General features: G+C 37.1%; 1 protein-coding gene across 5 annotated transcripts in view; it reads left to right on the forward strand.

Annotated features, from left to right (window-relative positions):
* The window catches only part of LOC138761423 (M-phase phosphoprotein 9), a 226,391-nt gene that overhangs the window by 89,266 nt on the left and 119,124 nt on the right, over positions 1-18,001 (forward strand). For all 5 annotated transcript variants that reach the window (XR_011356317.1, XM_069933516.1, XM_069933517.1 and 2 more), the window contains one exon: positions 6,596-7,077. Coding sequence is in view for 4 of the 5 variants with exons in the window: in XM_069933516.1 (XP_069789617.1) it covers positions 6,596-7,077 (482 nt within the window). In the remaining variant the exon portion in view is untranslated. The remainder of the gene's footprint in view (positions 1-6,595; positions 7,078-18,001) is intronic.

Below are 18,001 nucleotides of genomic sequence, written 5' to 3' on the forward strand. Positions count from 1 at the left end.
CACTTAAGAGACTCTTAGACAGGCACATGGATGAAAGAAAAATAGAGGGTTATGAGGTAGGGAGGGTTTAGTTTTGGGGGGGGGTAGATATATACATGTCGTCACAACATCGTGAGCAGAAGGGTTTGTACTGTGTTGCAATGTTCTATGTTAAAAGGTATATTTAAAAATACTCAGATAGGCACATGAATGAAAGGAAAATGGAGGGTTATGGGCTGTGAGGTTGGGAAGGATGAGTTTGTTGTAGACTTGGTTAATGTAGGTTGGCACAACTTCATGGGCTGAAGTGCACATACTGTTTAATGTTTGCAATTTGTCTCTGGAATCATTCCTGACTCTAGTGATTCATGAAAGATCACTACTAATGGCCCCACAATCTCTTCAGGAACCTTTTTTAGAGGTGTGTGGTCCATTCAGCCCTGGAAACTTGTCCATTTTCAGCCCCTTCAGTTTCCCAAGTACCATCTTCGACCTTAGTAAAAGCAACTACACTCACTTCTGCTGCTGATACTCTGGCATTTCTGGCATATTGCTGACGTCTTTCATCATGAAGTCTGATGCAAAATACCTTTGTTCCCTATTATTTCTCAAGCATCATTTTCCAGCCAATCGAAGCTCACTCTTGCCTTTCTTTTAGTGTCCTCCATAATGTTGTGAGAGACTTCTTTAATTGCCTCTGAGCTCCACAGTTTTAAATTTGTAATCAAACAATTCAAATGTGATTAAAGTGCACATTCCAGATTTTAATTTTGGTTATTTGTATATATGTTATGGTTTGACCATGTAGAAATTACTGCAATTTTTATAGTGTTACGAGCCCAAACGACCCCAAAACCCAACATCAATAGATATTCACCAAGACAAGTAGTTACTTAAACAAAAGTTGCTTTTAATTATCTTTAAACATGAAAGCAGAATCAAACTTTAACTTAACTCTATTTTTAATTTACTTAACTTAACCTCCTTCTAATTCTAAGTGCACGTGTATGAAATGTGTGTGTAAATTTAGAAAAGTTCTTTGGTTCACAATCCAAGCTCACTTCTCATTCTTCCAAGTTCATTGGTTGCAGGCAATTCTTAAGTTCACCAGGCTTTGATGCTCAAAACATTAATGGTTACTGCTCAGGAAGGTTCTTGCAGGTTTGCAGAGAGAGAGATGTGTTGTTCCAGGATTTCCACAACTGAGGTACTTTCCTCAGTCACCTCACTGTCTTGCTAATGAAACTTGCCCATCAGGGTTCTCCAAATAATAACCTCTTTCTTTCAGCTTAACACAGAGTTCCTTTCTGTTTCCCTTATTCAAAGCAAAACACCAGACAGCCAGAACTTTCAGCCATCCTCCATTCTGGAGCTTCTGTTTCAGTTCTAACAGCTTCTGCTTGACACAGCTTCTCCTGCTTGTGACAGCTTTCTGTGTCACACCCCCTCAGTCAGAGACTGCTTTCTGTCTCTTTCTCTCTCTCTGAGACTGAGCTTGCTTGACTCCCTCTGTGCTTGCAAAACAACATGACCTTCTCCAGCAAACAATAGGAGTCAGCCTTCTGGTTCATCTGTTGCTTTTGGGTAAACAAGAACCCATCAGTGACCTCTGAGCACTCTTGTCAAAAGCCTTGCAAAAAGGTATCAGCCGACAGCATGTCTCTTGCTGTTGCTTTAAAGACAATAGTCCATTATTCCCCAATGTCAGTTCAATTATCACCTACTTGTGAAATCTCCATAGGCATTCTTCACAATATCTGGTCTGATGCAGATTATTCTCCACTACCATTATATTCATAATAAGGTTTCAACATATTTATGTGACAAACTTGAGTTTTATTCCTTCTATCTGGAGTGCTAACAACATAATTAACATCATTCAGTTTTGATTTAACTATGTATGGTCCAGAAAATCTAGCTCTCAAAGGATTGTCATGTGTTGAAAACAAAATCAAAATTTTACTTCCTGTCTTAAAATTCCTCACTTGAGCTTTCCTGTCAAATGAATGCTTCATTTTACCCTGAGCCATTTCTAAATTCTCTTGAGCCAAAGTCCACACTTTTTGTAGCCTATCCTTAAATTTAGAAACATAATCCAGCAAGTCCAGCTGCACATCCTCATTAACCCACTGTTCTTTTATCAATATCAAAGGTCCTCTAACCTGATGTCCAAACACAATTTCAAAAGGGCTGAAACCTAATGACTCCTGCACAGCTTCCCTTGCTGCAAATAACAATAAATGAATACCTTTATCCCATTCGTTTCCATTCTCCAGACAATAAATTATCATCATATTTTTAAGAGAATTAAATCTTTCCAAAGCTTCCTGAGTTTCAGAATGGTATACAGATGAAGTGATCTGTTTTATTCCCAACTCATAAATCAACTGCTGAAACAACCCAAACATAAAGTTAGATCCTTGATCAGTCTGGATCTCTTTAGGGAATCCAAAAACTGTGAAAAATCTTCCCAGAGCCATTACCAGCATTATAATATTCCTTAATGGTATAGCTTCTGGAAATCTCGATGCTGTACACATCATTGTTAACAAGTACTGATTTCTAGACTTAGTTTTCGACAAGGGACCTACACAATCCACAATAACCCTAGTGGAAGGTTCCCCAACAACAGGAATAGGTTGCAATGGAGCCACTGAAGGACCCTGGTTAGGTTTCCCCACAACCTGACAAAAATGACATGTCCGGCACCAATTTACAACATCCTTCCTCAAACCAGGCCAGATAAATTGTTTCAAAATCTTATTCATGGTTTTCTTTACACCAAGATGACCACCCAAAGGTGTACTGTGGGCTAGATTTAAAATTTCATTCTGGTAATTTCTAGGAACAACCACCTGATAAATCACCCCCCACTCTTCATTAGCAGGAATATCAAGAGGTCTCCATTTCCTCAACAATTCACCCTTCAAGTAATATCCACAAGCCATTTCTTTAATCTCCTGTTCAGTTACTGCTTTGTCTCTTAAGTCAACAAGAGTTGTATCTGCTCTTTCAACTCTTTACTTGACAAAGAGAGATCCTTACTCTCATAATTACCCTGCTCTTTCAAATCCATTTCAGAAGCACTGGGTAAGTCTCTATCAACTGGATCTTCTTCATCTCTCATCATTTTTTTTAGACACCGACCTTGTTACTGCACACACAGGATATAGCTCACAATTCTCTTCCACCTCATCCTTCCAAGACCGATTCGTTAATCTCAAAACTGACCCAACTTTATCCTCTGCCATATCATTCCCTAATAAAAATGAGACCCCCTGCATGGGTAAATTTGAGATTAAAGTACAACAGGTCCTTTAACTAACTCTGAATTTAGCACTATATTGTGAAAAGATATTGATTCCACCTCACCTCCAACACCATTAATCAAAGTTGTCTCCCCTGTGTCCGTCCTTTGATCCAGAGATAAAATACTTTCCAACAACAATGACTGTGCAGCACTGGTATCTCTAAGAATTTTAACTGGAACCTTTGATTCTCCCTCCTTTACTGAAACAAAGCCCTCTGAAACAAAAGGTTTGAAAACATCCATGACACCCTTATCAGGTTTGGAACATCTGCTCTTCTTAAATTCAACTGTTTGAATATATGCTTCTGGTAAAACCTCCTTTTCTTGTCTCTTTTTCAATACTAGACAATTTGCAATAGCATGACCAGGTTTCTTACAAAAATGACATACAAATCCAGAAGTCCTGTCCTTTCCCACGTTAACTTTATCCTTTCTCTTAACATTCTCTCCAGACTTAATTTCAGTATAATACATCGTTCCCCCATTTCAGGACACCATAATGTTTGGTACATTTGGCCTCACACGTGTTTGTGATTACTCAGGTATGTTTAATTGCTTCATTGGTGCAGGTATAAGAGAGCTAGACTTGTTTTCAAACTTTTGATCACCTTTGGACTCTGTAGTTGTCATTTTTCACCATGAAGACCAGAATTGTGCCAATTAAAGTCAAAGAAACCATTATGAGGTTGAAAAACAAGAGTAAAACAGCAAGAGACATCGCCCAAACTTTCAGATTACCAAAATCAACAGTTTGGAACATTATGAAGAAGAAAGAGTGTACTGGTGAGCTGAGTAATTCCAAAGGGACTGGAAGGCCAAGGAAGACCCCCACTGCTGATTACAGAAGAATTCTCATATAATGAAGAAAAATTCCCCAATGCTTGACTGACAGATCAGAAACACTCTTCAGGAGGCAGGTGTGAATGTGTCAATGACGACCGTCTGTAGAAGACTTCAAGAACAGAAATACAGAAGGTACACTGCAAACCACTAGTTAGCCATAGAAACAGTATGGCCAGATTACAGTTTGCCAAGAAGTATTTAAAAGACCCTGCAGAATCTGGAATAATGTCTTGTGGACCTGTATCAGAATGATGGCCAGAGCAAAGTGTGGAGGTGTAAAGGAACTGCCCAAGATCCAAAGCAGACCACCTCATCTGTGAAACATGGTGGTGGGGGTGTTATGGCCTGCATATGTGTGGCTGCCACAGGTACTGGTGAACTTATTTTCATTGATGATGTAACTGCTGATGGCAGTAGCAAAATGAATTCTGAGGTGTATAGAAACATCTTATCTGCTCAAGTTTGAGCAAATGCCTCTCCAAAAAAATTGGCGGTGCTTCATCCTACAGCACATTAATAATCCTAAACATGCTGCTAAAGCACAAAGGAGTTTTCAAAGATAAAAACTGGAAAATTCTTGAATGGCCAAGTCAGTCACCAGATCTAAACCCAAAAGATCAGGCCTTCCATATGCTGAAGAAAAAACTTAAGGGGACAAGCCCCTGAAACAAGCTGAAGATGAAGATAGCTGCAGTAGAGGCCTGGCAGAGCATCACCAGAGAAGATAATCAGCACCTGGCGATGTCTATGAATCACAGACTTCAAGCAGTAATTGAATGCAAGAGATATACAACAAAGTGCTAAACGTGACCATTTTAATGTGCATATCATTACTATATCCCAAATATTATGGTGCCCTGGAATGAGGGGATCATGTATAAAAAGTGCTGTAATTTCTACATGGTCAAACCAAAATGTATACAAATAACCTTGAATAAAATCTAGATTGTGCACTTTAATCACATGTGAATTGTTTGCTTACAAATTTAAATCTATGGAGCACAGGAGCAAATAGTGTATTTGTCCCAAAGGTTATAAAGGTCACTGTATATCTGAAGAAAAACTTTTGTATGTTCTTTTATATTATGAGCTCACTTACCTTAATATCTCATCCCTTTATTGCTTTTTTTAAAAAACTTGTCTTCTATAGGTTTTTAAAGCTCCCAATCCTCTAGCTTCCTGATAGTTTTTGTAATTTTGTCTGCCCTCTCTTTTGCTTTTATGCTGTCTATGACTTTCCTTGTCAGACATATTTCCCTCCCTCTGCCATTTAGAATACTACTTTTTTGGAATGAAATTATCCTGTGTCTTCTGAATTAATCCTAGAATCATCAGTCATTGCTGTTCTCTCATTATCCCTGCTAGTGTCTCCTTTCAATCAACTTTGGCCTACTCTCTCAAGCCTCTCTCAAATCTTTACTCCACTGTAATAAAGATGCATATAATTTTAACTTCTGTCTCTCAAACTGAAAAAAGGTTGCATTACTTTAATCTCCCAGATCAAATCTGATTATTGTACACTAAATCCAGAATTGCCTTTTCCCCATGAACTAGACCACAAGCTGCTCCAAAAAAGGCAACTCATAGGCATTCGACAAATTCTTTCTCTTGGGATCCATTTCCAATCTGCTTTTAACAGTTTACCTGCATATTGAAGTTCCCATGACCACCATAACTTTTCCTTTCTCCACAAGCAATTGATGGAAGTGGGAGGTGAGAAGTTTGAGAGATGAAGCAGACTGGAACTATAAGCTTTCACATTCAGGAGAATTAGAGATTACTTTTTAAAAATTCAATTAAATTTTAAACTTATATTTTAAATTTAAAATTTAATTTAAATTTAAAAAAATCAATAAAATGAATAAAATTCTTATAGAAGTATTGGTGCAGAGAAAATGGTTTCATTTGTTAAGGCTGCCTAGAATCAAGATATTAAAATAAAGGACAGTTACTCAGGACAAAGTTGAGAGGGAATTTTTTCACTGGGAAAAGTTGGAGGGGTGATGAATAAATCTTGGGAATTGTTGAGGAGGTTTAGTTACTGCATTCAAAGCTAAGATTGATAGAAAGTGCTAGAAATGCTCAGCAGGAGCAACAAAGTTATTCTTTCAGGTAAAGAACCTTCATTGGACCTGTAGTGTTAACTTTACTCTTTCTATAGTTGCTGTCTGAACCCTGGTGAGTGTTTCCAGCATTCTTTATTTTTTATTTCAAGCTTCCAGAAATTTACAGATTTTGATTTTCAGAGATACTATTGGATTTTATGGGAATTGAGAAATATGGGCCTAATGCAGATTAAGTGGTTTTGAGTTTTAAAAAAAATCAGCCCTGATCTTATTGAACGGGCAAGAAGGACTATGTGTCTTATTTGAAAGAATAGTTGATCATTGTTTTTAAATGTAATTCATCTTATTAAATGAGAATTTACATTAAATATTAATCTGTTACTTTTTTTCTTCTCAGGTTTTAACCCTTGATCCCACGCTTCACATGAAGCCACCTACTACATTTTTGCCACATAATCATTGTTGTACCCCAGTGATGGCTTCAGAATGTGAAACTCAGTCTTCAGTGAGCCCAGACTCTTTAGTGGGTGTAACCACACAAAGGTTTTGTCATCCTAATTTGGATTCATGTGTAAATACTACTCCAGAATCAGAATTGATAAATGATACGAGATGTACTTCACCGATAAGATCACCTCCTCAAAACTGGAATCTGCATTCTGTTACTCAGTCTTCCACTGCAATCCAAGATCAATGTTTTATAAGCTTCAAACAAACTAGGAAAGCTAGTTCATTGCAAGAGGAAGGAATGGTCAGCAGTTCTACATTGACTCCATCATCTGTGCCTTGCATTGAAATGAAGAGTGAAAGTAATGCAAATGGATCATTGGATCATGATGTTTCTGCAATATCACTTGATGATCCCATCATGTTATCAATGTAAGTGAATAGGTTATTTAAAAAAATCATATTGATTGATAAACATTTTAGTTTTACATTGGTTGTATTTGTCAAAACTCCCAACTATTTTAGTTATTTTTTATAATGCAAGTATACTTTAATTAATCTTTTTACTTTGCCTTTACCATGTTTTCTGTTACTTTTAAAATCCAAACTGGGCCGTGTAATCTCCTTGATGAGCAGGATTAAAGAATCTCTAGGCATTCTATACTTAGAAACAAGAGGATAATTAGGGAGAGGATAGGACCCACTCAAGGATAAAGGAGGGAATTTATGCTTGGAGTCAGAGGAAGTGGACAAGGTACTAAATTAGTATTTTGCATTGGTATTTACCAAGGAGAAGAATGTGAACCTTGATAGGGAGCATAACGTGGAGAATTGAGCAGGTAAAGGTTTGCTGGAAGAACTCAAACAGCAAGAAGTCAGACAGCATACATGGGTAGAAATAGTCAATGTTTTGAGTCTCACCCATTTTTGAAGATCATGATAAAAGGTGAAATTATTAATGGAAAGAAGCTGGGGTGGGGGGGGGTGAGCAGGCTAAAATAGGAAGTTTGCAGATGCTAGGGTCAAGTGTAATACACAAATGTGATAGAGAAACAACAGATTGTGCAGCAGCCAGAGGAAGTAAAGAGAAATCATATACCTGACTAAGGGCCCAGGCCTGAAATGTTGGTTACCTTACACTTCTTATGAATGCTGCTTGACCTGCTGAGTTTCTCCAGCACTTTTGTGTATTGCGCAAGAAGCTGGGGAGGGGCCTAGAGATGATTGGACAGGCATGGGAGGCAGAGAGATAGGTAAAGGGAGAATCCATGAGGAAGTGGACAGAGGGAAGAAAATTTAGAGAAAAAGAAAATAATAAGTAGAGGAGTGGGTAGAGATGGAAAAAGTGAAAACAAATGGGTTGGGTTACCTAAACTTAAAGATCAGGGTTCATGTCTCTTAGGTTTAAGGGTGTCCAGGAGTAATATGGTATCTTGTTCCTCAAGTTTACATTTGCCCTCACCCTGACAGTGGATGAGGAAGAAGACATGTATGTGTGTGCAAGTGTTTGGGGAGTTTAAATGGTTGGCTATGGGAAACTGAAGTTTGGACCCACAAACAAAGTGTAGGTGTTGGCGAAGTGGTCTCCCAATTTGTATTTAGCCTCACTAATGTAGAGGAGGCCACACAGGGTACATCAAATGCAATAGATTAGCTGGACAATGTGCATATAAAATTCTGCCTCACCTGGCAGATTTGTTTGAAGTCCTGGATGAAGGTGAGGGAGGAGATCTAGGGACAAGTTTAACACTTCTTGCAGTCATAGTGGGAAGTGCCTAAGGAGATGGAAGGCTGGTGGGGAGGGAAGAGTGGACCTGGAGTCTCGGAGCGACATCTCTGCACAAAATGGATAAGGGTGGGGATGGAAAAATGTGGCTGGTGGTGAGATCACGTTGAAGTTAACAGAAGTGTTGGAAGATAATGAGTTGGATGTGGAGGCTGGACAGGTGGAAAGTGAGGATCAGATGCACTCTTTTCTTGCTCTGCTTGGGGTGAGGTTGGGTAAGTGCAGAAGAACAAAGGACATAGGAGATGCAGGTGAAGGTTTTATCAATTACAGTAAGGGGGAATTAGCTTATTCAAGAAATAGAACATTTTGAATGTCCTGAAGCAGAAGCCCTCATCCTGGGAATAGAGGCACAATAGATAGAGGAATTGTGAGAAAAGGATAGCATCCTTACAAGGGACAGGATGGGAAGAATATCATCCAAGTAGCTGTGAAAATCGGTGGGTTTGTAATAGATGTATGTGGATTGTTTGTCCCTTAAAATGGTGACAGAGAGATGAAGGAAGGGGAGAAATGTGTCAGAAACATTCAGGGGAAATTTAAGGACCAGGTGTAAGTTGGCAATAAATTTAATGAATTTACCAAGTTCTGTATAGATACAGGGGGTAGCGCCAATGCTATTGATATAGTGGAGTGGTACCAGGGTACAACTGGAATCATCTTATTCCACGTATTTGACAAAAAGCAGGTGTAGCTCAGGTCCATGTGTACGCCCTTGGCTACATGCCAGATCTGCAGGAAATGGGAGGAGACAAGTACTGGCAAGTGGAGAAGAGTGTTAATTGATGGCTCTGTGTTTGAGAAGGAAAAGGAGGGGCCTGATTGAAAATGGATACTTAAAGGGATTGCACATCAATGGTGAGCATAAGGCAGTGGGGACTGGAGAACTGGAATTCTTTCAAGAGGTGGAGAGGGTGGATGGTGTCCCGATTATACCTTGCTCTCCATAATATTTGGGACAAAGACACTTTTTCATTTATTTTCCCATGTGCTCCACAGTTTTAAATTTGTTATCAAACAATTCATATGTGATTAAAGTACATATTCCTGATTTTGTTCAAGGTTATTTGTACACATTTTGGTTTGACCGTGTAGAAATTACAACGCTTTTTACATATAGTCCCTCAATTCAGGGCACCATAATGTTTGGGACATTTGTCTTCACAGGTGTTTGTACAGATGACACTTTCCTTATTCTAATATATCCCAATTTCAGAGTATCATCTTCCAAAACATGAATTATGATATCCCAAATTTTGATCTCTCTTTTTTTTTGGAAATTTATTTATAGTATCTCCATACATTCATTTCAAATTGACTTAGTATAATATTACATAATAGATACTAAATAATTTTCAAATTTTCACCCCCCCCCACCTCCCCTAACCCCTTAGGAAACCACCTTATGGTGGTTAATTCCCAAAAACCCAAATGGGTGTGGTATAAACCACAAGTGGCATATGACTTTCGGGAGCAGAAGTACCACTCCCTCCCCCCCCCCCCCCCACCCAGGCAGACAAAATACACGTATAAACCGAAAAAATCATCATTTCTTATATCCATAAAACCCTGGTCCATCAATTTAACCAATCTTATTCATAAACTCTTTTTTTTTGAAAATCCAAACTTGATATTAAATTTTGCACCCTTTCCACCCTCCCAACACTGAGTTAAACATTGTTTACAATCAATAAAAGCTTTTTTTTAAAAAAATTTTTTTTTCAAGTCTTCCTGAATTTCATCCACTGAATTAAAACACCTCTGAACATCCCAGTTCAACACCGAAACTTCCATTCTTCTCAGTCTCAAGTTAAATTTGTAGCTTACTTTCAAAAAAAGTTTTTTCAAATCTTTTAAAATTTTCTTGAACATAATTCCTTCGGTCTTGATCTTCTAAAGCATCAATGTTATTCATATGTTCTTTCTTCTATGTTTCCCAATTTAATATCAAATTTTCCACTTTGTCAATCTTCTCAATGTTAAGTTGAAATTATTGTTTATTTTCAAGAAAAACTTATTCAAAATTTTTAACTCTTCTTGGACATTTCTCCTTCAACTTTAATTTTATAAATCATCAATCTTGTTCATAGTTTCTTTCTACTGAGTTTCCAAATTTAATAAAGTTTCCGTTTTTTCCAATTTTCACAATATTAAACTGATCTTGTTGTTTAGTTTAAAAAAAACCTTTTCAAAACTATTAAAATCTGTTTGCAATGTATGCATACTCACAGATAATAAATTCACTCTTCCAATATTCCATCCAAAAAAAAATCACTGATAAACCTTATTACAGGTCAAGGAGTTCCATATATATGTTTATCTTCAGAAAATATTTCAAATATTTCAAATCAACATTCGTCGCCATCTTTCAAAAAGGAGTCCGAAATCAACTTTAATAAGTTCTGTTCTTGAGAAAATTCCACCACCAACTCCGGCTCTGTCTGGGCAAATAGGTAAAATTTCTTCCAAAGTCAAAGAATGTAATTTTGTTCTGTATTTATAGATAATAAGTTCATCCTTCCGATATTCCATCCAAAAAAAATCACTAATAAACTTTAATGTTATCTGGATTTTTAAAACTCACGGGCAACCAATGCCAATTCCTGCAATTTATCTTCATAAAACATTTCAAATCAATATTCATCACCATTTTTCAGAGGGGTGTCCAAGGCCAGCTTATCCGACAGTCCAATTAATGAGCTCCGTTCTTAAGAAGATTCCAGCCTTGACTCCGTGGTTCTGTCTGGGCAAGTAGGCCGAGTTTCTTCCAAAGTCAGAGAGTGTAGTTTTGTTCTGTATTTGAACTCTATTTTCCTCAATCTTTGTTGCCATTTTAAAAGATAATAAATTCACTCTTCCAATATTCCATCAAAAAAAAAATCACTGATAAACCTTATTGCAGGTCAAGAAGTTCCATATATATGTTTATCTTCAGAAAATATTTCAAATATTTCAAATTAACATTCGTCGCCATCTTTCAAAAAGGAGTCCGAAATCAACTTTAATAAGTTCTGTTCTTGAGAAAATTCCACCACCAACTCCGGCTCTGTCTGGGCAAATAGGTAAAATTTCTTCCAAAGTCAAAGAATATAATTTTGTTCTGTATTTATAGATAATAAATTCATCCTTCCGATATTCCATCCAAAAAAAATCACTAATAAACTTTAATGTTATCTGGATTTTTAAAACTCACGGGCAACCAATGCCAATTCCTGCCATTTATCTTCATAAAACATTTCAAATCAATATTCATCACCATTTTTCAGAGGGGTGTCCAAGGCCAGCTTATCCGACAGTCCAATTAATGAGCTCCGTTCTTAAGAAGATTCCAGCCTTGACTCCGTGGTTCTGTCTGGGCAAGTAGGCCGAGTTTCTTCCAAAGTCGGAGAGTGTAGTTTTGTTCTGTATTTGAACTCTATTTTCCTTAATCTTTGTTGCCATTTTAAACATCTTTCAGAGGGGGTCCAAGGCCAGCTTATCCGACAGTCCAATTAATGAGCTCCGTTCTTAAGAAAATTCCAGCCTTGACTCCGTGGTTCTGTCTGAGCAAGTAGGCCGAGTTTCTTCCAAAGTTGGAGAGTGTAGTTTTGTTCTGTATTTGAACTCTATTTTCATTTATCTTTGTTGCCATTTTAAACTAAAAACAATTGATAAACAAAACAAAGACTTTTAACAGAAAAGAAATATTCTTAAAACGGGTATTTATATAACTGCCTGGGGGAGACCGGGAATGCACGTCCGCTCCCTACGCCATCTTGCCACGCCCCCCAAATTTTGATCTCTTTAATCCAACAAATCAAACTCTGTGGCTGTTACTTTATGTAGTTTTAATTCATTGATAAAATGGATAAACATTTTGCATAGCTTCACATCAATGAATAGCAAAGTATAACTGTATAATAGAGATATAAAAAGTATATGAAGATACAAATGATATAAAAAGTTTTTAAAGAGATACAAAAATTCAAAGAAAAATTTCTCGTGCTCATGCTTCCTTCACATCTTGCAGAATAATGAGCAAGCTGTTAGTGTCTGGGCAGTTATTACAACCTATAACATCATGGTCACTATGATAACACTATAAACAATAGTTCAATTAAAGAGACAGGCACAAAATTAACTAAAAATTAAAAAAAAACACAAGGTTTTAACCTTAACATTCTAGCTCCTAATCATTATAATAGACATTAATGGCTAATATATAATAATTACTATTACAGATACACAAAGTAAATATAGTAAATAAAAGATTAGAAATCAAAACTTTCAGCTTCCTGTAAAAGACAGATTTTAGTAATAGGTCTATTTAAGTAACCAGTCTTGGTTTTAATCCGCACTTGCCAAATAAAACATTTCTTGTCTGGAACTATATCCTCAATTTTCCCCAGCAACCAAGAATTTCTTGGTGAAGAATGATCCATAATAATTACAGTGTCTCCACATACAAAATTATGTTTAGCTTTGGACTATGTTTGTCATTCTTGTAATAATGAAAAATATTCTTTAATCAATCTTTTCCAAAATAAATCTGGAATAAATTGCACTTGTTTCCATTCATGGCTTGCATAAATATCTTCTACTGACATTATTGTCTTTCCAATTTTCCTCCTTCTCTCAATATATCATTTACAAGAATAGGATTTAGCTTGTTTTTGTAACATTCAAATTTTTCCTTAATTTTGATATCTCATTATCAAATGCCTTTCTCTGACAAAAACAAAGGTTTTCCAATTCAGCATTCACCAACTCATCAACCGTTAGGTAACAGCTCTTTCAAGTCTTCAGATTCTCTTTCTTGATATGATTTAAAAGCATAGTTTTTAACCTAAGAATCCATGCTACTGCCTGTTTCAAGCGAAACCATGAAGAGTGCTAGCAAATTAATTGAGCGATTGGATCATTTCTTTAGATATTTGAATAGTATTTACATTAGTGTTTTGGATTTCAGGATCCTCCATTGAAATTTCTTTGAACTCTTCTGGATTTTGAGGCCACTCTTCTTGAGATCGTAAAAGATTTTTTTTCAGAAAAGATTGAAATTTTGATCCTCGTGAAGCCATATCAGCTGGATTATCCACCATTTTAACATAAAATTTCTCAGGAAGAGTGATTAGCATGCAAAACCCTCTTGATTTCATTAACTCTGTTAGGCACAAAGGTACGAAACCTTGTGGTTTTGTTATTGATGTATTTAAGCACTGATGTACTATCAATCCGAAACATAGATTTGCTAACTCCATCTGTAATTCTCTTCTTAACGTAGTGTCCATTTTGCTCACCATAGTTGCTGCAGTCAGTTCCATTCAAGGTATGGTGACTGGCTTTGATGGAGCCACGCTGGCTTTTTCTTTTTTTTAAATTTTTTTTATTTTTCACACTATGAACCATACTGACCAAAATACACATAAACATTTCCCTCGTGAATATACACAGTGTCATTTTCTCCCCTTTTCCCCCCTCCCTCACTCTGGCTTTTTCCATTACAAATCCACAATGTACTTGTTCTTGGTTATTTCATTGTACTAAATAACTGATAGTATCAAAACCACCTTCGTTTGTGTCAGCAAAGTGGTGTAACTGAGCAAATGTAGCAATTTCAAAGTCTATTGGTTTAAAACATATGATGACTTCAAAAACTTTTATCATTTTAAGACTCTCAATCCAATTTATCCAATCTTGTGCGATGGAATCTGGTATAGTTACATCCCATCCAAATTTTCTTCTGCCCAATTCTTGCAGAATTTATTTTGGCTATTAATACTATCGGTGCCAATATTCCCAAAGGATCATATTGAACTTGCGATTGGAAAAAATACCTCTTCTTGTCAAAGGCTGATCTTTCAAAACAAATTTGAATTTGAAAACATCAGATTGAACCCCTAGAATTTTTTTGACAGGTAGAACGTCACAATCCAAATCAAGATTTTAAAAAATTTCCTTTGCTCTTTCTAAGTAACATAAAAAACAAAGAATTTGGACTTGATTTGGATGGTGCACAAAAAAGATTTGTTATGATAGCCCTAGCTGTAGCAAAAAAATGTATTATGTCAGCCTGGAAATTAGAAGATAACTTGAGAATACAACAATGGTATATAGAAATTAATAAATGTATTCCATTAGAAAAAATAACATATAATTTAAGAAATAATATTACAATATTCGAACAAATATGGGAGAAAACCTACCTACCACCTAAAATGACAGAAGGAGAAGAGAATGAAAAGAACTGACTCAGTGGAATTTCTTGTTTATTTTTATTGAGTGACAACATTGTTTGACGGGTTTAATGTATCTTAGATTCTGAACTTTAAATGAATGGGAGGGGAGGTAGGGAAGGTGGAAGGGGAAGAGGGAGGGGGGAGAAAACGACACTGTATATATTTGAAAAGGAAAATGTATGTATCTTGATCAATGTGGTTTATAGTGTGAAAAATAAAAAAATTTTTAAAAAATTAAAAAAAAATAACAGCCAACACATCTCGACTGTTGCTAATCCATTTCATAAGGAAGAAACCTCCTTCATTCTTTGGCTTGGCTTCGCGGACGAAGATTTATGGAGGGGGTAAAAAGTCCACGTCAGCTGCAGGCTCGTTTGTGGCTGACAAGTCCGATGCGGGACAGGCAGACACGGTTGCAGCGGTTGCAGTGGAAAATTGGTTGGTTGGGGTTGGGTGTTGGGTTTTTCCTCCTTTGCCTTTTGTCAGTGAGGTGGGCTCTGCGGTCTTCTTCAAAGGAGGTTGCTGCCCGCCAAACTATGAGGCGCCAAGATGCACGGTTTGAGGCGTTATCAGCCCACTGGCGGTGGTCAATGTGGCAGGCACCAAGAGATTTCTTTAGGCAGTCCTTGTACCTTTTCTTTGGTGCACCTCTGTCACGGTGGCCAGTGGAGAGCTCGCCATATAACACGATCTTGGGAAGGCGATGGTCCTCCATTCTGGAGACGTGACCCATCCAGCGCACCTGGATCTTCAGCAGCGTGGACTCGATGCTGTCAACCTCTGCCATCTCGAGTACTTCGACGTTAGGGATGAAAGCGCTCCACTGGATGTTGAGGATGGAGCGGAGACAACGCTGGTGGAAGCGTTCTAGGAGCCGTAGGTGGTGCCGGTAGAGGACCCATGATTCGGAGCCGAACAGGAGTGTGGGTATGACAACGGCTCTGTATACGCTTATCTTTGTGAGGTTTTTCAGTTGGTTGTTTTTCCAGACTCTTTTGTGTAGTCTTCCAAAGGCGCAATTTGCCTTGGCGAGTCTGTTGTCTATCTCATTGTCGATCCTTGCATCTGATGAAATGGTGCAGCCGAGATAGGTAAACTGGTTGACCGTTTTGAGTTTTGTGTGCCCGATGGAGATGTGGGGGGGCTGGTAGTCATGGTGGGGAGCTGGCTGATGGAGGACCTCAGTTTTCTTCAGGCTGACTTCCAGGCCAAACATTTTGGCAGTTTCCGCAAAGCAGGACGTCAAGCGCTGAAGAGCTGGCTCTGAATCATGATAAAGATTTATTGCTTCCTTTGCTGAAACAACTGAAGTTAGACAATCATCAACATAGAAATTAGTTCTGATGATGTTTATAGTTTGATAACTAAATTGCTCTTCATTATCTTCAGCACGTTTCCTGAGAGCAAAATTTGCACAACTCAATGAAGAAGTTGCTCCAAATAGACGAACTGTCATTCTGTATTCAATCATGTCTTTACTGTAATCTCCATTAGGCCACCATAACAATCATAAAAAATCACTATCTTCTGATGGTACTTTTACTTGATGAAACATTGCTTCAATATCTGCAGCAATTACATTAGCCTCTTTACAAAATCTTATCAGAACACACCTTAAAGTACTGGTTAAGTCTGGACCTTATAGAAGTTGAAATTCCTTGAAATGATGCTCCACAATCAAAAACTGCATGTGGTTTTTTTCTTTTGTGGATATATAACTCCATGATGAGGTAAATACCATTTTTTTTTTAACCATCTTTACATTCCAAGATATCTCCTGATATCTTTTCTACATAATCCTTGGCTGTCGTGTCCAACATGACATTTGTATATTCCAAATGAAAGGAAGAATTTCTCTTAAAGTTTCTCTTTAAATTCTGCATACGCTGTTCTGCAATTATTTTATTATCTGGCATACAAATTTCTCTTTTCTTCAACATGTTTAACAGAATTTGAAATTAAATCCAGAAACTGCTTATCCTCCTTTGAATGTTCTTGAATATCTTTGAGACATCAGGAAAATCAGTTTTAAACTGTTGTTCCCACAGATCCTAAGTTTCACAACTGAAATTCTGTTGCCATTCACAGTCAATTTTTCCTGATCATTATTCATTTTTCCTCCTAATGGTCTGTTAGTTGTCCATCAAAGCAATGTTTCACAACATAAGGTCCATCATTTTGACTCCTTATTACTTCTAGAGGTTCGATAGCTTTTGGTACATCTAATCCAATTAACATCGCAATCTTAGCATCAATCTTAGGTAAGCAAACATCTTTTAGATGAGCCCACTGTTTGATATAATCTTGATATGGAATATTCTCCTTATTTTCATCTTGGAAGATCGCAAAATTCATTGTTATTCAATCCAGCAATCTCTACACCTGAAACTATATTAGTTTTATTGTTCCTTTCATTGTTCATTGTCTTCAATAAGATCTGTGATCTTTTTCCATTAAGATTAAGTTTATTCATTAATTCAACAGTATAAAATAAAATGGTACTTCCTGAATCAAGAAATGCATAGGTTTTCAATATGAAGCTCCCCTTTTTTTGCCTTACTTGCACAGGAATTATTGAAATGACTTTATCACTGGCCCCAGTAAGATTGTTTGTCTGAACCGAAGCTGAGGCATCCTCCCTAACTGTGTCTTTAGTCTTGGATTCAGATTGTTTGACTTCCTTCTCAACTTTACTTCATTGAGTATGCGGTAACTTGGGATGCTTTAAACTGCATATATCACAACTGAGTCACATATTACAAGCTTTGCTGATGTGTCCTTTACACAAGCAGCCAAAACGTAATCCATTCTTCTGTAAAAAGGTTAATTTCTTGTCATGTGATTTTCTCCAATCGTGAACATCTTTCTAAAGGATGCTTATCTTTGCAATATGAACAGCTTTCCTGAACAGTCTGAGATTCCTTTTCCTTTGTTTCTTTTTTCTTTCCTGTCCTTGTGTCTGACATGGCAGTAATAAAAATATTTTCCTTTGGTTTCTATTGAGACAATGACTTAGACTTCTTTACATCTTTAGGAACTATTGAAGTATCCTTAGTATTTCCAAATGCTGGTATTGTGTAAACATGCACATGCAATTCCAAAAATTATACAACATCCACAAAAATGGCGTCCTTTCTGGAAAGAATCTTGAGGTTAATGCAACCACAGGATTGGTCATTGTCAGTTGAGCACTGGCAGCAAGGCCCATGGCTTCTTGCTCAAACATATTTTTTGGTTGTGGTTGTATTACCCATCTTAAGGTTCTCCATAAATCCTTCAGCTTATAAGGCAATTTGTTTACAATAATCAACAAATTTGCAAGCAAACCTCACAAAGATAAACGTATACAGAG

This window comes from Narcine bancroftii, chromosome 4 (assembly GCF_036971445.1).
Source record: "Narcine bancroftii isolate sNarBan1 chromosome 4, sNarBan1.hap1, whole genome shotgun sequence".
Lineage (NCBI taxonomy): Eukaryota > Metazoa > Chordata > Chondrichthyes > Torpediniformes > Narcinidae > Narcine > Narcine bancroftii.